Consider the following 21730-nt stretch of genomic DNA (forward strand, 5'->3'; position numbering starts at 1 on the left):
ATGGCATGGAATTCCTGATTCTGCTACTGACTCTCAAGAACAATTTTAAGCAGTTGGAGAATTACCCACTCCATAGTAATGCTTGTCCTCAGCAGGAAGAAAATGGAGAATTAAAATGTAATGTTCTAGGAATGTGGAAATAATAGAATTTGTAATCAAAAACTTAAACTAAAAGAAAATACATCCATTCCTTTAAGATACATCTCTCTGTCAACCCATCCATTGAATTAAAAATCATGTGCAGTTACAGTTTTACCATATTCTACCTAAATCACTTGCTCCTTTCTAGCCAGAGCTCTCAGGTTCTGATTTGTGGCAGATTATTAAATTAATGAGTCGGATTGAAGTAAAAATAACATAATCCACGTGGTCTTCACTCTGAGATTTTTTGCCCACATTTTGATGGAACCATTTCTGACACATTTGTCAGGAAACCCAGCCTCCTAACCTAGGTGCAATGATACTGGCTGCAGAATTGCCTGAAAGTGTTTAGTGATCTTGTTTAAGCTGAAGCCAAATGCTAATGAAAAAGAAACAAGCAAACACAAAACCCAGAGGCCTGGCATCGCAGTGTGAGGTCTCCCAGATAATCACATCACTTTATTTAATTTAGGAGATACTTTCTCTTGAAACGCGCAGGGCTGCCCTCATCCCTCATCCCAATTCTCTCTCTCTCTTTTTTTTTTTCAGTTAGTAGAGTTTCTTGTCCTTCCTTTGCTGCTGACTGTGCTCACTGGAGGGCTTCCCGGGTGGTGCTGGTGGTAAAGAACCTGCCTGCCAATGTAGGAGACTAGAGACATGGGTTTGATCCCTGGACTGGGAAGATCCCCTGGAGGAGGGCATGGCACTCACTCCAGTATTCTTGCCTGGAGAATCCCATGGACAGAGGAGCCTGGTGGACTATAGTCCATGGGGTGGCAAACAAATGACTAGAGCAGCTTAGCGCGCGTGCACTAGTGCTCACTGGAACACTAATAGCTGAATGTAGCCCAGATGCGGGAAGTTGCACAACACAGAGTGTGAACTGTGCAAGGCTGTAACCAAAAGGCTAAAATGGGTGCCCTTCTGGAAAATGAATAGTTTGGTCCCATAACTCCATAATCTTCACTTTAACTGAGACTTTAAAAATAAATCAGATCAAGGTTCTCAATACAGGGACTAGGCGCCTTGATCTGGCTAATGGTGTGCTCCCTTTAGGCCTTCAGTGTTGCCTCTGTCAGGGCGTCTGATGCCCGGCCTGGCTACATGTCCCCTCCCCATTCCTCACCTCTTTAAGATGAAACTCCCTGGGATGCTGTCTGAGTCAGGCCTCTTATGACTGCCTTACTCCTCGTGGAATCCCCAGCACTGCTGGCCCGAAAACATGACTCAAATGGACATTTCCTGAAACTGGATTTATTTTATAACACCTGTCCTTCCTCTAGAATTTCATAAATAGTTCAGGAATCTAATCTCTCACTGGAAATCCTTCCATACTTTTCCTTGCTACACATATTCAATAGGGTTATGGAACTTACATTAATTCCAAGTGTCTCTTCCTTTCTTTTGGCTTTTATTTACCAGATAAATACCATAAAATACGAATGAAAAATCAGTAGAAGAAATAAATGGAAAAAGCTTAACTAGGGGATACCCTTTAATAATTTTCTATTTGAAATATTACTTATGTTCCCACAACTGTTGAGAAAAATTAAGCTGAAAAGGAAAACATATCATACATATATATGTATATCATGTTTGTATTCAAGGCTGTTAGTTACTTGACAGTAAAGGCAAATTAAGAATGTGTTGCTTCTATAGCTTTTTATTGATATATAGTCCACTGACATTGTGTTAGTCTCTTCTCTACAGCAGAGTGACTCAGTTACACATGATACATAATCTGTTTCACGTTCTCCTCCATTCTGGTGTATTCCAGGCTGTTCCATGTAGCTCCCTGTGCTAAACAGGAGGACCCTGTTGCTTGTCCATAAATGTGGTGCTTTTACAGAAGGCATATTCTCCAGCGTGTTTTTGTTGGTTTTGTTCATTTTCCAGCCGGCCACTGTGGCTCCCCAGACCCCATTGTGAATGGCCACATCAGCGGCGATGGCTTCAGTTACAGGGACACAGTGGTTTATCAGTGCAACCCCGGCTTCCGGCTCGTAGGGACTTCCGTCCGGATATGCCTGCAAGACCACAAGTGGTCCGGACACACCCCAGTCTGTGTCCGTAAGTACCTTCTGTGAACTATTGGGCGGTGTTTCCCTTAGGGGTGTTTTCCTTTTGTCATTAAGTTGTAGCACAGACATGTTTGATCTCAGAGGAGAAGATGGAGCGCTGACGGGAGAGAGAGAGCATGGGCACTCCCCCACTTCTGTCTCTGGTCCTCCTCCCATTCCATGTTTTCCCAGCCCTCTGCCAGCCTCCCATCCACATTGTGTTTGCTCACCAGCTCATCTCAGAGGGGTTCCAGGATGAGGATGTCAGGCATTTATTCCCCTGGATGTCACCACAGGACGACCAGGTGGACAGCACCTCTGACTAGTGGAGTGTAGAGCTGCTGAGCCCGAGTCTGCAGATCACCGTCGCAGGTGCCCCCGTGTCCACCTCCAGTCTTCTGTGCTGTTTTGTGTTTCTGTCCTTGCTTCATCAAGAACACAGACAGCTTTGAACGCAGTCCTTCCTTTTGTAGAAGGTGAAGCTATGTAACAACTGTCCTCAAACTTTCTAACTTCAAAGGCAAATGCCAGCTCCTATTTTTAGAAGAGATGGTACCTCCATTGCAAATTTCCTTGTAAACCAATTTTTCCTAATATGTTCTCTATTTTCCTAAATAAAGGGAATGTTGATGTAAGTTTACAAAAGTGACAGATTTTCTCTGTGATAGTGCTATGGTAAATGTACAAAGGTCAAGGGTGAAAATTTTACTTGAAAGGGAAAATGGTTGACAAGATAAGTGAGAAGAACACCAGTTTTACAGCTGTAATGTGTTTCTTCTGAAAGGGCCAGTCAAGAGTATCTTCCTGATTTGTGTTACTGTGATTGTGGGCATCACAGTTGACTGCATAAATGGGGGATGTCAAAGAAAATAGGATTTGAGCATACACACATTTTTGCTAATTTCATGATGTTTACATTGATTTTGGAATAATTTATAAATACATAATTTAAATTTTCAGCTAAATTCCTTTAATGTTTCAAAATGAGAATTCCACAAAATTAGCTTGATGTTTTCTAAGGGAAACATATTCACAACTCATGATTAACAGAAAAATTTTGCATCTTGTTTCTCATTGTTTTATTTCAAAGTTACTTGATATCCCATCATGAAGTAAATAAGAAATTATGATTATAAACAAAGGCAGGTGCTGGTTATTTTCCACAATTATTTATAATAAAAACCTGTGGGTTCAACCCATGACTCTTCCTTCTGATTTCTGCTTCCAAATATAAACACAATCTGTAACATGTCTGATCCACTGCCAGCCCTCTAATTAACACGTTTAACACATATGATATGTATGAATAAAGAATTCCAGGTGAAGGTGATGACTTGTTCATCTTCTGACCACCATGTGGACCTGTCTTCCTCCATAGCCATCACCTGCGGACACCCGGGGAACCCCGCCCACGGGTTGACCAATGGCAGCGAGTTCAACCTGAACGATGTGGTGAACTTCACCTGCAACCCCGGCTACCTGCTGCAGGGTGCGTCTCGAGCCCAGTGTCGGAGCAATGGCCAGTGGAGCGGCCCCCTGCCCACCTGCCGAGGTAGGAGAGCCCCCGGTCAGTGGGGGCAACCACACAGCAGGGGGCCTGTCTGCCTGCTTGGAGGGCTTCTGCGCCCACTTTCCACGTGGTGGAATAATGTTTCTGAGAATGACACACAAATCTTTCCGTGGTCTCTGATCTTTGGCCAGATATTCAGTCATAAAACCCTGGGACTCTGTGCTTCAAAGACTTCTTCCATTTATCCTTCTCACTTAGACACTCATTTATCTCTCCCACGTATATTCCATGCCTTTGGTCCTTACAATTCTAGACTTAGGGATGTACTTAAGAAGTTCTAACTGCTTTTAGATCTCAAGTTTTAGATCTCAGGGCTTCCCTGATAGCTCAGTTGGTAAAGAATCCACTGGCAATGTGGGAGGCCTGGGTTTGATCCCTGGATTGGGAAGATCCCCTGGAGAAGGGAATGGCTACTCATTTAGTACTCTGGCCTGGAGGCTTCCATAGACTGTATAGTCCGTGGGGTTGCAAAGAGTCGGACACAACTGAGCAACTTTCACACTCACACTTAGAGCTCAAGTTTTAGAAATTTGCTTCTTTAAAAATTGTCATGCAGATTTGGATTAACACTTAAATTTCCAAGGAAATGCTGCTCTGTAGTTTTTGAGTTTTTAAGAGTTTAGAGAACTTGGACATTGACAGGTTCATCTTGTAGTCTTTAGTTCATGCTATTTAAGGTTTTGCTCCAATTACCTTCCATTAAAACATCTCTCATACTGAAGGTGAACGTTCTTCTATGTGAAGGTGAAGTTTTATTTCTGTTTGTTTTTGGTAATAACAGTATTAAAGCCAGACACATACAAAGGTCCCGTACTCTGACAATCATCCACCTTCCCACTGGGTACACAAGGGAGCTCTATTCAAAAGCAATAGCAGGATGGGAATTCAGGCTGTGCTTCAAAAGGCAGTTACTTGAAATTTGGCTACCTACCTGTCCATGCTGGCACACGTCTATATCAGAGTGCTTGGCTGCAGCTCAAAAACAGAGTAATGCCTCCTCATTCCACTTCCCTCTAAAACTCCCTTTTCAACATGAGAAAGTCTTACCATGAAGAGCAGACCCCCAGGTTCCTTGTTCTCACTGTCTCCAGAAGGCAGGCTTCAGGTGTGTCCTATTGGGGGAGGAGAAGTGAAGTGTTAGTCACTCAGTCACATCTGACTTTTTGTGACCCCACAGACTGTAGCCCACCAGGTTTCTCTGTCCATGGGATTCTCCAGGCAAGAATACTAGAGTGAATTGCCATTCCCTTCTCCAGAGGATCTTCCTGGCCCAGGGATCGAACCTGGGTCTCCTGCATTGCAGGCAGATTCTTTACCATTTGAGCCTCAGGGAAGTCCTGGGGAAGGAAAGGGTGGAGTATCTCACAGAGATGCCCCTGGTTTCTCATCCCAAAGCTCATGCTGGTCTCCTGACAATGTGGGCATCTGGTCAGCCTGGACATTGGCAGGTTAACCTTGTAGATTACATGTTATCATTAATCCTATTAGGCAGGGGCAGTGATTGAGATGACTGGAGTTAGGGGATGCTTGGAATGTTTGAGCTGGCACAACTAGTTGGCTTGTACATATGGCTGGCCCCTGCCCTTCAGTGGGACACTCCAGCAGCCCCTAGTGCTTCCTGAGCATGGTGTAGGCATGGCTGTGATAGCCGTGGTGACTCACTCACCCCCTCTCACAGGGGAGCACAGGGCCCACGTGTCTGCCCCGAGCCCTGGGCACTTGGATGGCAGTGGAGAGACTGGGCTATGGTGTCCACCACTTGTTCCAGCAACTGCAGAGATAAGCTAAAGGTTCAGTTCAGTCACTCAGTCATGTCCCACTCTTTGCGACTCCATGAACTGTAGCACGCCAGGCCTCCCTGTCCATCACCAGCTCCCAGAGCCTACTCAAACTCATGTCCATTGAATCGGTGATGCCATCCAAACATCTCATCCACTGTCATATCCTTCTCCTGCCCTCAATCTTTCCCAGCATCAGGGTCTTTTCTAATGGGTCAGCTCTTCACAGCAGGTGGCCAAAGTATTGGAGCTTCAGCTTCAGCATCACTCCTTCCAAGGAATATTCAGGACTGATTTCCTTTAGGATGGACTGGTTGGATCTCCTTGCAGTCCAAGGGACTCTCAAGAGTCTTCTCCAACACCACAGTTCAAAAGCATCAGTTCTTCAGTGCTCAGCTTTCTTTATGTCCAGTTCTCACATCTATACATGACCACTGGAAAAACCATAGCTCTGACTAGAGGGACCTAGCTAAAGGTTAAAAAGCTTTAATCAAACTGTTTTCTCTATCCACTATAACAGGGAAAGATAGCTCAACTGTAAGAATGATTAAAAATGGAGGCACATAAATTTGGGTCCAGTTAATCTTCACAGCGGGTTAATGGCATAGCTGTGTCTTTGATGTCTTAGGCTTGAAGGGATGTCTAGATCCATTCCTCCAGAACCCTTCTCCTCAACCTAACATTTATTAAGCAACTGAGCGACTTCACTTTTACTTTCGACTTTCATGCATTGGAGAAGGAAATGGCAACCCACTCCAGTGTTCTTGCCTGGAGAATCCCAGGGACGGGGGAGCTTGGTAGGCTGCATCTATGGGGTCGCACAGAGTCGGACACGACTGAAGTGACTTAGCAGCAGCAAGTGTGTTCTGAGTGCTATGCCATACACTGTCAACACAGAGCTGGCTGAAATAATTCATACCTTTAAGCCAATAATAATTTAGAGATCAGGGATGGTTAATTAGGGAGAAAGGCCCCCAGCAACTGAGATTGCCCACTGGACACAGGACATTCTGGCTAAAGGAAAGATGGAATAAATTCAAAGAGCAGGCTTTTAATTATCAAAATATCTTTTCTGTACCTCATTTTCCTTTGTCGTAGCTTAGTTGCTAAGTCATGTCTAAACTCCTGTGCAAACCCCATGGACTGTACCTGCCAGGATCCTCTGTCCACAGGTTTTCCCAGGCAAGAATACTGGAGTGGGTTGCCATTTCCTTCTCCATCATTTTCACCCAACTTATGCCAAAGCAACAGAGAAGAAATCAAATGCCTGTCGTTTAAAAATAGTTCTTGGTGTTTTGGGCTTCCCTTGTGGCTCAGCTGATAAAGAATCCACCTGCAATGCAAGAGACCTGGGTTCACTTCCTGGGTTTGGAATATCTCCTGAAGAAGGGAAAGGTTACCAACTCCAGTATTCTGGCCTGGAGAATTCCATGGACTGTATAATCCACAGAGTCGCGATGAATCAGACACGACTGAGCAACTTTCACTTTCACTTGGTGTTTTACAATCGGTGCTGGTCCTTTAGCAGTCTGTGGCTCAGTGTGAAGGAGGTCAGGGTTCTTTTTAATGACTTCAGTGTTAGTTTTGACTTGTCTTTTCTTCCTGCCTTTTCCTGAAAAATTGGAAAGAACTTATTTTTTTTAATAGATTTTTTTTAGAGCAGTTTTAGGTTCATAGCTTTGTTCATAGTGATGCTTTCTAGGGCCCACTACGAACAAAGCTAGTGGAGGTGATGGAATTCCAGTTGAGCTATTTCAAATCCTGAAAGATGATGCTGTGAAAGTGCTACACTCAATATGACAGCCAATTTGGAAAACTCAGCAGTGGCCACAGGACTGGAAAAGGTCAATTTTCATTCCAATCCCAAAGAAAGGCCATGCCAAAGAATGCTCAAACTACCGCACAATTGCACTCATCTCACACGCTGGTAAAGTAATGCTCAAAATTCTCCAAGCCAGGCTTCAGCAGTACGTGAACTGTGAACTTCCAGATGTTCAAGCTGGTTTTAGAAAAGGCAGAGGAACCAGAAATCAAATTGCCAACATCTGGTGGATCATGGAAAGGGCAAGAGAGTTCCAGAAAGACATCTATTTCTGCTTTATTGACTATGCCAAAGCCTTTAACTATGTGGATCACAATAAACTATGGAAAATTCTGAAAGAGATGGGAATACCAGGCCACCTGACCTGCCTCTTGAGAAACCTATATGTAGGTCAGGAAGCAACAGTTAGAACTGGACATGGAACAGCAAACTGGTTCCAAATAGGAAAAGGAGTATGTCAAGGCTGTATATTGTCACCCTGCTTATTTAACTTCTATGCAGAGTACATCATGAGAAACGCTGGACTGGAAGAAACACAAGCTGGAATCAAGATTGCTGGGAGAAATATCAATAACCTCAGATATGCAGATGACACCACCCTTATGGCAGAAAGTGAAGAGGAACTAAAAAGCCTCTTGATGAAAGTGAAAGAGGAGAGTGAAAAAGTTGGCTTAAAGCTCAACATTTAGAAAACGAAGATCATGGCATCTGGTCCTATCACTTCATGGGAAATAGATGGGGAAACAGTGGAAACAGTGTCAGACTTTATTTGGGGGGGCTTCTAAATCACTGCAGATGGTGACTGCAGCCATGAAATTAAAAGACACTTACTCCTTGGAAGAAAAGTTATGACCAACCTAGATAGCATATTCAAAAGCAGAGACATTACTTTGCCAACTAAGATCCGTCTAGTCAAGGCTATGGTTTTTCCAGTGGTCATGTATGGATGTGAGAGTTGGACTGTGAAGAAAGCTGAGCACCAAAGAATTGATGCTTTTGAACTGTGGTGTTGGAGAAGACTTGAGAGTCCCTTGGACTGCAGGGAGATCCAACTAGTCCATTCTAAAGGAGATCAGCCCTGGGATTTCTTTGGAAGGAATGATGCTGAAGCTGAAACTCCAGTACTTTGGCCACCTCATGGGAAGAGTTGACTCATTGGAAAAGACTCTGATGCTGGGAGGGGTTGGGGGCAGGAAGAGAAGGGGATGACAGAGGATGAGATGGCTGGATGGCATCACTGACTCAATGGACGTGAGTCTGAGTGAACTCCGGGAGCTGGTGATGGACAGGGAGGCGTGGCATGCTGCGATTCATGGGGTCCCAAAGAGTCAGACACGACTGAGCGACTGAACTGAACTGAACTGAGGTTCATAGCAAGATTGAGAAGAAGGTGCAAAGGTTTCCCAGTACCCCTTACCCCCACAGTGCACACCCCTAATTATCAACATCCCCACAACGTGGTGCATTTATTAACAGTGATGAACCTACATGGTACACTTTGGCTGTGCTGGGTCTTCACTGCTGTTTGGGGTTTTCTCTAGTTGTAGTGAGTGATGGCTGCTCTCTAGTTGTGCTGCTCAGGATTCTCTTGTGGTGGCTTCTCTTATAGCAAAGCACGCACTCTAGGGCCTGAGGACAAGCTCAAAGGCTTAGTTGCCCCTTGGCTTGTGGAATTGTCCCAGACCAGGGATTAAACAGGTCCCCTGCACTGCAAGGCAGAATCTTAACCACTGGACCACAAGAGAAACCCAGGGTTTTAGTTTTAACATAGGACCTATGGGTTTGGACAGGTGTATGATGCCATGTGGCTTCCCAGGTGGCAATGGTGGTAAAGAACCCGCCTGCCAATGCAGGAGACATTGGAGACTTGAATTCGATCCCTGGGTTTGCAAGATTCCCTGGAGGAGAGCATGGAACTCACTCCAATATTCTTGCCTAGAGAACTCCATGGACAAAGGAGCCTAGTGAGCTACTGTCCATGGGGTCGCAAAGGGTGGGACATGACTGAAGCAACTTAGCACGCACACATGAAGACAGGTAGCCGTCATTGCTGTACCTGCCCAGTGTTTTCACAGCCCTAACATTTCTTTGTTCAGCCTGCTCAGCCCTCCTCCTTCCCCTCAGCACCTGGCAACCCCTGATCTTTTAACCATCTCCATAGTTTTGCCTTTTCTAGAATGTCAAGTTGGAACCACAACATGTAACCATTTCAGATCTGAATTTTCATTTAGTGTGTGCATTTAAGTTTCCTCTGTGCCTTTTAATGGCTTGATAGTACATTTTTAGGAATGAGCAAAATCCTGTGTCTGGGAAGATCACAGTCTATCTGTAGATTTACCTCCTGAGGGACATCTTGGTTGCTTCCAAGTTTTGACAACTGGAGATAAACCTGCTGTAATCATTCCCATGTAGGTTTCTGTGTGGACAGAAGTTTTTAACTCCCTTGGGTAAATATTAAGGAACAGGGTTTCTGGATTGTATGGTAAGAGTTATGTTTAATTCAGTAAGAAACCTCCAAACTGTCTTCATAACGAGCTGCACGGTCTGATCCCCACCGGCAGCGATGAGAGTTCCGACTCCCCATCAAGTCGGCATCTGCAGTTGTCCACGTTCCGAGAGGCGGCCATTCTGATAGGTGTGCAGTGGCATCTCATCTGTGTTTAATTTGCACCTCCCTGATGACATACGACCTGCAGCATCTTCCCATGTGCTTATTTGCCGTCTGTAAGTCTTCTCTGCTGCGGGGTCAGTTATGGTCTGTGGCTCATTTTTCAGTTGAGCTGTTTTCCATTGTTGAGTTTTAAGAGTTCTTTTTCAGTTTTGGGTAGCCATCCTCTATTAGCTGTGTCTTTTCTAATATTGTCTCTTATCCTGTGACTTGTCTTCTTGTTCTCTTGACCCTACCTTTGGAAGAGCAGACCTTTAAAATGAGTACTTAATTTTAAAAGCTGTCACCTCCAAAACCTCTGATTAAGGGGGAGATGACTGACAAGTATCGTCATCCAGCCTCGAGGGGATTAGAAATCCCCCAGCAAGTCAGATGCCTCCTGCACGCATTTTCTGTTGCTCTCGGTTGCTTTGTGTTGCTTCATTTATGAAGTACGGGATACTGTCTAATTCACAGAATTTACATGAATATTATTCAGTGAGGAAAAGCATGGTTTTAGAGGTCAGGCTCATAAGGATAGTAAAGTGTCAGAAAAAAAAAATGACAAGAAATTTTAAAAGTTGAATTTAACAGAAATAACTCCCTTATTAACACAATTTCCAGAGATTCTCCATGTGCCCTGCATTATGGCCTGATTCTTCTCTGTATGATTCCTTTCGTAATTCTCCAGAAGGTCTAAGGTGTTGTATCTTGTGTAAGCATGCTGTTGTGCTTCATTTCTTCCCCCTTCCAAATGTTGAATACAGTTCCCCCATGTCTAAGCCGGTCAGGGCGGGGGTGGGAGGGGTGGTGATCAATAAGCTGTGGAATCCTGAGGATGCGTGCTTAGCTCCTGAGTCATGTCTGAGAACGCGTCTGGCATTGCCACCCATGGACTGCCATCTGCCAGGCTCCTCTGTCCATGGGATTTCCCAGACAAGAACACTGGAGCAGGTTTCCATTTCCTTCTCTACAGGATCTTTCCAGCCCAGGGATTGAACCTGTGTCTCCTGCACTGGCAGGTGGGTTCTTTACCATCTGAGCCCCTGAGAAGCCAGCCCCATAGTATTTGGCTAATGATGGGAAAGAGAAACTCCACCAGAACTTTGCAATGAAACTCCAGGTAAATCTATGCTCAAGTGAGGCTGATTTAGATGCAGACTTCCACAGTCTCTCCACCGTGAGTCACATTTTATCCTCAGACTCAGCCCTCCCCATAAGGAAGCTCAGACCATGCCTGATGCATTTGTGATAAATCAGATCACCATCATCCAGGAACTGGGAAAGATTGAAGGCAGGAGGAGATGGGGATGACAGAGGATAAGATGGTTGGATGGCATCACTGACTCAATGGACATGGATTTGAACAAACTCCAGAAAACAGTGAAGGACAGAGGAGCCTGGCATGCTGCAGTCCATGGGGTCACAAAGAGCTGGACACGACCGAGCGACGGATCGACAACAACCTTCAGGAAATGACTCAACCCCCATGCTACCTTTACAAACAGGGCCAGGAAAATGAATACATGAAAAAGCCACCCTTTCCTACTAATAGTAATATCTTTCTGGAGTAAATAAGTTATATGGCTGCAGACTTTGTAACACAGAATGAAAATAGAAGTTGTCATGTCTACTCTAAGAGTCGGGCTTACATCTGCTGTTTCGAGGCCCTGTTGCTGAAGAAGAGCATTCTCTGAGCCTTTGTCTCTGAAATTCCAAAATACGTGTCAAGTTCAAGGAAAAGAAATGAGGTAGACCCAAGTCTGACAGTCTTAGGATGAGTCACAGTGTTTAATTTCCTCATGTAAAAATGTTTGTGTTACAGGCAAACATTAGGATGTTTTATTTTTTTCCATCTTATCTACAGTTTTGTAGGATTGGTCATTTTAATGCAGAGAATATATGTACTTTGCTGTTACATACATGAGAATAAAGAAAATTAAGAAACTATGGGGTGAGTGAAGGCTCTGTTCTGATTAGAGAGGAATGGAAAGGGAAACAAGCAAACAAAACAAAAGCTTATTAAACTCACATAACTGAATCTGGAACTGTTTACTTCAGATTGGGACTCTAACCCACACGGCTGGGACGCTAACCCAGTCAAAACCCAGTTTTGGACTTGAACCTACATGGCTGGGACTCAAACCCAGCCAAAACCCACAGTACCTGTTTTCAGGACCTAATGAAGCTCAGGTTCTTGATGTCTCATCCTGGAAAGAATTCAGTGAGAGACAAACTGATAGGTAAGAAGTTAATTTATTCAGATCCAGAGAGAAGCACACTCCACAGATGAGTGTGGGCCCTCGCAGAGGGCGAATGCGGCCACGAAATTTGGTGTGGTTAGTTCTTACAGGCTTGGTAATTGCATATGCTAATGAGTGGGAGGATTATTTCAACTATTTTTCAGAAGGGGGGAGATTTCCAGGATCTGGGCCACTGCCTACTCCTTGGTCTTGTAACAGTTCCATGGAACTGTCATGGCACTTGTGATGTGCCATTTCGCTTGTTGATTGAGGATTAAGGTCTAGTCTTGTGTGTCATCTTGGTCCTATTTGATTCTAATCGGTTTATGTTGTGTTCTTGGGCTATGTCATCCTCTCAAAAGTTGTGCCCTGCCACTTTCCCTCCTGTTACAAATCCAGGGTCTTAGAGTGAGTTAATCCTCAACTTCACTGGAGAACATCAGTTTTCTTCTACAACCGGGCAAAGAAAGTCTGGGTTTCTGTGAGTTCTAAGTAAACCAGGGCATGTGACACGCTTAGCACAGTGCCCGATGCACAGTAGGTTCTCAGTGTCCCTACCCCGACCTGTCTCTGAAATTTAACTAGAATCAATAACAATCAATTAGAATGTTTCTTCTTTATCCAACCTGAATGTCTCATTACACCTAAAATCAGTTTCTTTATTCTTATCAGTTATTGATAAAAAATGAAAGGTAACCTTCATGTATTTGAAAAATCCTCATGATAAATTGTTTTTTGGTATTTTTTTTTCCCTGTGACCAGTAATCTTATATTTAAATTTTGATTCATGCAGTTAGTAAACAAACTGAAAACATTTATTCTGTGCCATACACTGAACACTGCAGTCATCTCACCTTCAGTTGTCCTCTCAAGTTTGCATAATCCCTTCTATCGGAAAATTTAAAAACAAATATTACTCAAAACTCTAATCAACTACGAATGTGTTTTTTTTAAATGAGTGAACTAATCCTTACCCATTTTTTTCTTATAGCCAAAGAATTTAATTTGGCTGTAGTTTCCATTATGAAGTATCATTTTCTTATATTTCCTGTTTGTGATCAGATTTTTAATGAACCATAAAAGAAAATAAGAAATAAGCAAGAAACAGGAGTAAACATAGAAAAAGAAATGTAAACACAAACTGTAAGATAAAATGAAAGAATTAAGAAGATAAAGAAATGGTTCATTCCTCCCTCCTCCCTCCCTCCTCCCTCCCTCCTCCCTCCTCCCTCCCTCCTCCCTCCCTCCTCCCTCCCTCCTCCCTCCTTCCTCCTCTCCCGCCCCTCCTCCCTTTTCTCACAAAGCCCTACGCCCGCTGAAGGAGGTTCAGGAGTCCGCAGGTAGTCCGGAGCTCTGAGCATCACCTAGCTCCGGTGTAGCCACCTTTGAGACCTCAGACGTGCTGCTGATCCATTCCATGAATGTCTTAACCCCGTAAACACAAACATCCCCCGGGACTCCAGGTGGGCTGCGTGTGTGGCTCGATGTCTCCCTTTCTCTCCAGCTGAGGACTTCCTGTTCTGCGTCAGCTTTGAACACCTGAACATCACAGCCAGGTCTCTGTGCTTAGCGTGTTGAGGGGTGTGATGCTGGGATGTGGGGAGACCCCGACAGTGAGTCTGCTACCGGTTTCGCTCTGATGTGTTACCCTCTGCTAGACACTATGTCTCCAACCAGAAGAGTGTAGCAGTTGCTGCAGGTCTGAAATGTGGGTGAGAGCATGGCTCCCGCAGCTGCCTGTTCAGCCCTGGGCAGTCAAAATGCAGACAGTTCTGGCCCCTTCTCTCCTCTGCACCTGTGGCGGCTGGTCTCCTTCCTGACGCCAGCAGGCGCTCAAGCTCAGAGAACACGTCCCCTGTCCCTGTGGTTTCTACAGAGGAAGACCTCAAACCAGCGGTCACCTTATTTTACATTCTACTAAGTGTTGATGGAAGGCTTCTCAGGTGGTGCTAGTGGTAAAGAACCTGTCTGATAATGGAGGAGACATAAGAGATGTGGGTTCAGTCCCTGGGTTGGGAAGATCCCCTGGGGGAAAGGCATGGCAACCCAGTCCAGTATTCTTGCCTGGGAAATCCCTGGCAGGCTAAAGTCCATGGGGTCACAAAGAGTTAGACACGATTGAGGCGACTTAGCACAGACATTTAACAGAAATCACTGCGGGCACATATTGGCGCATTAATACATGTTGATGGGGGTAGGGGGTAGAATTAATTTGTGTGTCCCAGGCTGTCCTAAACCCTCACACTCACATACAAAGACTTTAACTTCAGCCATTTCTACTTTAACATTTTCATAATGGAAAAATACAACCAGGAAAACTAATTTTACACTTTACATTGAAGAAGCTTATTATTAGGAAGCAGTTAAAAGCTATCCGCCTCATGTTAAAATTGCTGTAGAAGCCAATACGTTGCTCGATATTTTTTGTGAAGCCTGGTGACCCAGAGCAGGAAGTGGAGCTTGTCAGGGCTGCAGGAGTTCACACTAAGCCTTGGCTGTGAGGTTGTCATTTTATGAACTTCCCAAAACCACGAAAAGGAGTTCACCTTCTCTGCAGTTCATTTCATTTATAAATGTTGTTGTTGTTGTTTAATCAGCCATGTCTGACTGTTTGTGACCCCCTGGACTGCAGCCCACCGGGCTCCTCTGTCCCCCTGGGATTTCCCAGCTGAGAACACTGCAGTGGGTTGCCGTCCTCCCCTCCAGGGCTGTAACTAGAGCTGCGTGTAAACTATATGTGATGTGCTTCTCTCCACAGTGGTGAACTGCTCCGACCCAGGCTTGGTGGAAAATGCTGTTCGTCACGAGCACCAGAACCTCGCCGGGGGTTTTGAGTATGGAGTGACTGTTGTATATCAGTGCAAGAGGGGCTTCTACCTGCTGGGATCTTCCGCCCTCACGTGCATGGCGAACGGCCTGTGGGATCGCTCTCTGCCCAAGTGTCTGGGTGAGTGGGGTCATCTGGCCTTAAAAAACACTGCCAACACAACATATGTAGTTTTTTTTTTTTTTTTTGAATACTATTCAAAAAGGTATTGATTTTTTTATTGTCTCCTCCCCCATCACAAATCATATTAGTTTTTATGGTATCTTTAAGAGGGCTAGGGACTCGGTCAGCTCCGCCTGGACCCTGCTGTCCCTGTACCCACTCGTCAGTGCTTGTTTCCTGCTTCAGCCGGGCAGGCGGGCAGATCCTCTGGCTCACCCAGGTGCCAGCAGCCTCCAGCCTGTGCCTCTCACAGCACGCTGCCTCCCTGGGGACCCAGGTTCAGAGATGCTGCAAACGGCTATAGTATGGAGTCTCCGTCTATGGACCAGTGTCTGTGGCTGGAAGCATGGAACACTCTGGGGGCCTCATTTGTCTCATCAGCACTTCCGGGACAGTCCAGTGTGAGCCTGATAAAGAAGACGGCACCCTGGTTTGCGCTTCCTCGTGACCCTTAGGTTTAACCAAGAGGAGGAGCAGGGTGCTCCTCTGGGCCGACAGAACTACAGGTCACAGCTCTGGCTTCCCAGAAAACGTTATTAACAGTATGCAGATGAGCAAGGACATTTTCTTTTTCACCCCAGTAGCTACCTTATACTTTCTTTCCCTTGAAATAGCATATTGCCCTTGTGTTCAGAGAGAATCGTCTTGTGTCTTTTTAAAACAGAGTCTGAAAATGAAGGAAAGGGAGTCACTCTCTTGGTCTTTTAAAAATCAGAAACAAAACCATTGTTAAAATCAATATCTTTTTAGTATTCATTTTTCATGCATACAGAAAATAGGAAATGACAATTACATTATAAATTGAAATACTGAAAAAAGGTGATAGTTCATTTTAGCCCTCATGATTATAGCATTTTTGGTACATTTGCAGAATGGACTGGTGCTGGAGACTTTTTTCCTGCAAGTCAAGGTCCGTCAAAGCCCTTTGAATCTATGCCTGGAAACCTGTGTCAAATTCTAAGTGTTACAATACAGTTAATTCTTATGGAGAAAGAGAGCGATGACTTTCAAAAACGCATGTAAGAATTAAAGATTTTAAAATTTAAAAAATAAAAAATAAAAAAATGAAAAAAAAAAAAACAAATGTACAAGCTTATATGACCAAAAAAAAAAAAAAAAAAATATAAATGTGTTACAATTCTCATCAAATTGTGTGTGTTCTGGTTTTCTGTGCCTTCACACATGGGAACTTTTTAGAGAAATTAGTTTTATTTTCTCCCCAAAGATTTGCCTAGTCTCTTCCCCGGCCTCCCCAAGACTTACATTAGTGGTTGTGATGATGCCCCTATGCCCCAGACCTCCAGGAACCAGCTTTTCACTGATCTCATTTTCCAAATCGGTGAGTTCCCACCACTGTTATCATTAACCACTGGAGTTATGGGAACTTGGGAACACATGCTTTCCAAGGAGCGCTTTTTTACCACAGACTCTGTAGTGGCTCGCCACCCTCTCTATTTGTGATGTTGTATGGTTCACTGATTTTTTTTTTCTTTTTTATTTCACCTAGAACTGATCATTCACCAACCATGTCACTGATTCTGCTCTAGTTAGCTTCTTTTTAGGACTCTAGATAAACTCCTGTTCTCCGATGAGTGGATGCCAGGATGAGAGAGTGTCAGGGGAGGGCAAATGTGACTCAGGCGGCACTGGGGCCTTTCTGAACCCTGCCTCACTGTTGGTGTCACTCTGCAGTTGCCGATGACCAAATGCAATCTCTCTTGGGTGTAAAATCAGCTCCCTTCGGATCATTTCTGGCACCCTCAGTCCAGTTAATAGCTTACAGTGAACAATGTTGAATTTGTGATCTCCGAAGAAGAAGATTTAGCTTCGGAACCAGGGACTAGGCTTGATCACTCAAGAGATTTTGTATAGCAGAGTTTTATTAAAGTATGAAAAGGGACAGAGAATACCTCTGACATAGACATCAGAAGGGGGACAGAGAGTGCCCCACTTGCTAGTCTTGGGAAAGGGAGTTATATACTTTTTAAATTGGTTATTACAATAAATCAAAAGACTATTTCAAGTTTGTAAAGATCTTACTAGACCCACTCCCACAATTTACATTTTAAGATAACAAGACTAGTCAGGAGGTTGTCAAGAAGGAGAAAGTGTCCTCAAGCACGATACATTATTGTTATATAATCCTTAGTATAGCGTTTAAACTGAGTTATTTGTTGTATAACCATCAGTTCCAGGCTTAAAGAAAAAAACATTTTATTTTATATGACTAAGACTGTGGAATGTAGAGGGAGAAAAAAAAAAAAAGATGTTTGTCCTTTCCTCCTCCTTGAGAATTCCAGACCCCTCTCTCCTCCTCGGGAACCTGGAACCTCTTATCAACTTGCCTCTCATTCCTCCCTTTTCTTTTAGGAGAGTTATGTTGCCAAGGGAAAGGGGCATTGTTTTCATTTCATAACTACTTCCTGCTGTTGAGAGGCATTGTCCCTAAATTGTTGAGGCAACATATTCTCCTAACCCTCTTATTGAGGGTCTCAGATCCCGGGGCCCCAAGTAATAGTTGAAGGAGGGCATGGCACTTAGAGGAGCCTGGACAGTCATCTGTAGCTTAAAAACTCAGACAGTTAGAAACAAACCCCAATATGCAGGTCTAGATGTAAGGAAAATAGTCATTAAACCAAGTTAAAACATAATCAAAGTTAAAAGTCACGTTACATCCATAGTTACATCAGTCATTCTTAGGACTGTTGGATGTCATTGCAGAGTTAAGGAAAGTCCTTTCCTTGATGAGGAGAAACACACCTTGTTGAGCCTTCAATTGATGAGCAGGAGAGTACTCCACAGACCCAGGAATTAGACGAATTGTGGAATGCAGCGTAGAAATGGGCCCAGGAAAAGACGGCATTGTCTGGAGGGTCAAACAGCAGGCTCAGGACTTTTGGAGTCAGCAGAAGCAAGCCCACATATATTCTCAGGCCCATCTCGGTTCCTGGCTCAAACAGTGGCTTGTTTGACTCAAAGGCTGGGTCAGAAGTTAAGCTCCTAGTAAAGTCTGTTGAAAAGCTAAAAGCTGAGTCACATAGTTAATTCTAAGGCTTCCAGATCTATGACAATATCTATGCACAAAAGAAATCTGTCACAGAGACACTCCCTTCTTAGGGGCAGCTCAAGCCCTCTTTAAACCTACGGGTAAAACTTTAAACCAACAGTCTTGTGTTTCCTGAGTTACCTTATGCAGATGCCTCAATAATGTCATTAGCCTTTTACACTTTTTCTGAAAATTGGGGTCTCCAGGAACAGTGCGAGTGATATTCTATTCTTAGAGCTTGTGACACCCCTTGAGTTACAGCAGCTTTAAAGAGGGAACCATTCTTGCTCTGAACTTGAGTTTAAGATCCCACTTACATCATGAAAAATCAGTACAGTAAGATTTTGTCCATTAGTAAACTTAGGAGCTTTAGTCATTGGCAAAGCAAAATTAGCAATTACCCTTAAGCAATGTGGCCATAGCCTTTTTTCAGTAACAAACAAAATAAACTCTGATCCTGTGGGCAAGCTCAAAGCAGGAGCCTTCAAGAGAGAAGTTTGGAGGGCCTTAAAAGCCTTTTGAGTCTCTGGGGGACCAAACCAGCTTGTTGGTTTGGGCCTGCTGAGTTTCAGTTAGAAGTTTATATAAAGGCCCAGCAAGTTCCCCATAACCCAGAATCCAAATGCAGCAATAGCCTGTAATGCCCAAGAATCCTCTCAATTGTCTTAATGCCATAGGTAGAAGATGATTTAAAAGAGGTTTAACTCTAGAAAGCAACCTTTAAATCAGTGGCTGAAATGTATTTGGCTCGTTCAGGAACTTTAGGAAATAAGGTATCAGGCTCAGGCACTTATTATTCATTTATCTTAAATTAGCCTCTGTTTATCATTTGACATTTTTACATCCAAAATAGCAGTGTTGTATGGACTATTACAGAGAATTGATAGTCCCTGTTCCTTTAAATTTTCAAAGATGGGTTTTAACCCTTCCTTAACCTCAGGCTTTAGTGGATACTGCTTTTGATATGGAAATAGGTGAGGGTCTTTGAGCTTTATAACTATAGGAACAGCATTTTGTGCTAGACCCACAGTTTTTCCATCAGCCTACACTTGAGGATTTACATTTTGTTCAGTTAAAAAGAATAGATTCCATATTTATAAAAACAGAGGCCTGGAGCTTGTTCAGAATATCCCTCCCCAAAATGGGTGAGGGAGACTCCCAGCACAATTAGAAACTTGAGAGAATAGCACAGAGTCCCAGCTGCAGCTTTAAGGAAGACTGACATAATAGCCTTTGGCTATCCTGACAGTCGCGTTACAGTAGTGGATCAGGAGGGGGCGGGGGGGGGGGGGGTGGCTTCCTTGAGCACAGAGAAAGTTGCCCCAGGGTCCAAAGGAAAATCAGTTCATTGGTCCCCACAGTTACTAATACCCGGGGTTCCTCAGGTGTAATTAGGAAGGGGGCTTGTTTGGGGACCCCCAGGCAACTTCAGTCCCAATTGTCCTGAGAGTCCAACCTCTGGGGCCTATACCTCAGAGGGCAGTCTCTCCTCCAGTGTGGTCCTTTGTGGACCAGACACAGAGCTGGGGGTGGCTTAGATGCTTGAGGGCAATCCTGCTTGAGATGCCCCCTCCTTCCCACAGTAATAACAAGTCCATCGCTTTTCACCTGGGTCCCTCTGGGCATTTTTCCTCAGGCTGTTTCAAATCAGGTTTAACAGCCACTGTTGGGGCTTCATTCTTTGTCCCAGTTCTTTTTTCTTCCTATTTTCTTCCTCATATTTCCTACCATAATATACTCTCCGAGCCAGCTGCAAGTTTTTCTAAAGACTGATTTGGTCCAGGCGCCTGTTTTTGTAGCTTACAGCAGATATCTAGAGCTGACTGAGTGAGAAATCTATCTTTTAAGATAATTTCTCCCTCTGTACTTTCAAGATCAACATCAGTTTTCATTCCAATCCCAAAGAAAGGCAATGCCAAAGAGTGTTCAAACTACCACACAATTGCACTCATCTCACATGCAAGCAAAGTAATACTCAAAATTCTCCAAGCCAGGTTTCAACAATACGTGAACTATGAGCTTCCAGATGTTCAAGCTCGTTTTAGAAAAGGCAGAGGAACCAGAAATCAAACTGTCAACATCTGCTGGATCATCAAAAAAGCAAGAGAGTTCCAGAAAAAACATCTATTTCTCCTTTATTAACTATGTCAAAGCCTTTGACTGGATCAGAGTAAACTGTGGAAAATTCTGAAAGAGATGGGAATACCAGACCACCTGACCTGCCTCTTGAGAAACCTGTATGCAGGTTAGGAAGCAACAGTTAGAACTGGACATGGAACAACAGACTGCTCCAAATAGGAAAAGGAGTACGTCAAGGCTGTCTATTGTCACCATGCTTATTTAACTTCTATGCAGAGCACATCATGAGAAACGCTGGGCTGGATGAAGCACAAGCTGAAATCAAGATTGCCGGGAGAAATATCAATAACCTCAGATATGCAGATGACACTACCCTTATGGCAGAAAGCAAAGAGGAACTAAAGAGCCTCTTGAAGGTGAAAGAGGAGAGTGAAAAAGCTGGCTTAAAACTCAACAGTCAAAAATCCAATATCATGGCATTCAGGCCAATTACTTCATGGCAAATAGAAGGGGAAACAATGGAAACAGTGACAGACTATTTTCTTGGGCTCCAGAATCATTGCAGATGGTGACTGCAGCCAAGTAATTAAAAGACACTTGCTCCTTGGAAGAAAAGCTATGACCAATCTAGACAGCATATTAAAAAGCAGAGATGTTACTTTGCCGCCAAAGTCTGTCTAGTCAAGGGTATGGTTTTTCCAAGTAGTCATGTATGGATGTGAGATTTGGACCATAAAGAAAGCTAAGCACTGAAGAAGTGATGCTTCTGAACTGTGGTGTTGGGGAAGACTCTTGAGAGTTCCTTGGACTGCAAGAAGATCCAACTAGTCCATCATAAAGGAAATCAGTCCTGAATATTCACTGGAAGGACTGATGTTGAAGCTGAAACTCCAATACTTTGGCCACCTGATGGGAAGAACTGATTCACTGGAAAAGACCCTGATGCTGGGAAAGATTGAAGGTGGGAGGAGAAGGGGACGGCAGAGGATGAGATGGTTGGATGGTGTCACCAACTCAATGGATGAGTTGGTGATGGACAAGGAAGCCTGGCATGCTGCAGTCCATGGGTCACAAAGAGTCGGACACGACTGAGTGACTGAGATGAACTGAACTGATAGAGTTTAAACTTAGCTTTTTTGTTGTGTAATCATCAGTTCCTGGCTTTAAGAAAAAACATTTTATATGACTAAGAAATGTAGAAAAAAAAAAAAAAGACATGTGTCCTTTCCCCCTCCTTGAGAATTTCAAAGCCCTCTCTCCTCTTCAAGAGACCCAGACCCCTCTCTCCTCCTCGGGAACCCCAAACCTCTTATCAACCTGCCTAGGAATTGACTGTCTCACAGTTAGCTATTTGA

The 21730-nt window shown here is 43.9% G+C and overlaps 1 protein-coding gene across 1 annotated transcript in view; it reads left to right on the forward strand.

Annotated features, from left to right (window-relative positions):
* Positions 1-21730, forward strand: part of CSMD1 (CUB and Sushi multiple domains 1) — a 2085346-nt gene that overhangs the window by 2020701 nt on the left and 42915 nt on the right. Inside the window, 3 exon segments of the mRNA XM_018042044.1 lie at positions 2038-2211; positions 3580-3753; positions 15020-15208. Coding sequence (XP_017897533.1) covers positions 2038-2211; positions 3580-3753; positions 15020-15208 — 537 coding nt within the window.

Source organism: Capra hircus, chromosome 27, assembly GCF_001704415.2.
Source record: "Capra hircus breed San Clemente chromosome 27, ASM170441v1, whole genome shotgun sequence".
Taxonomy (NCBI): domain Eukaryota; kingdom Metazoa; phylum Chordata; class Mammalia; order Artiodactyla; family Bovidae; genus Capra; species Capra hircus.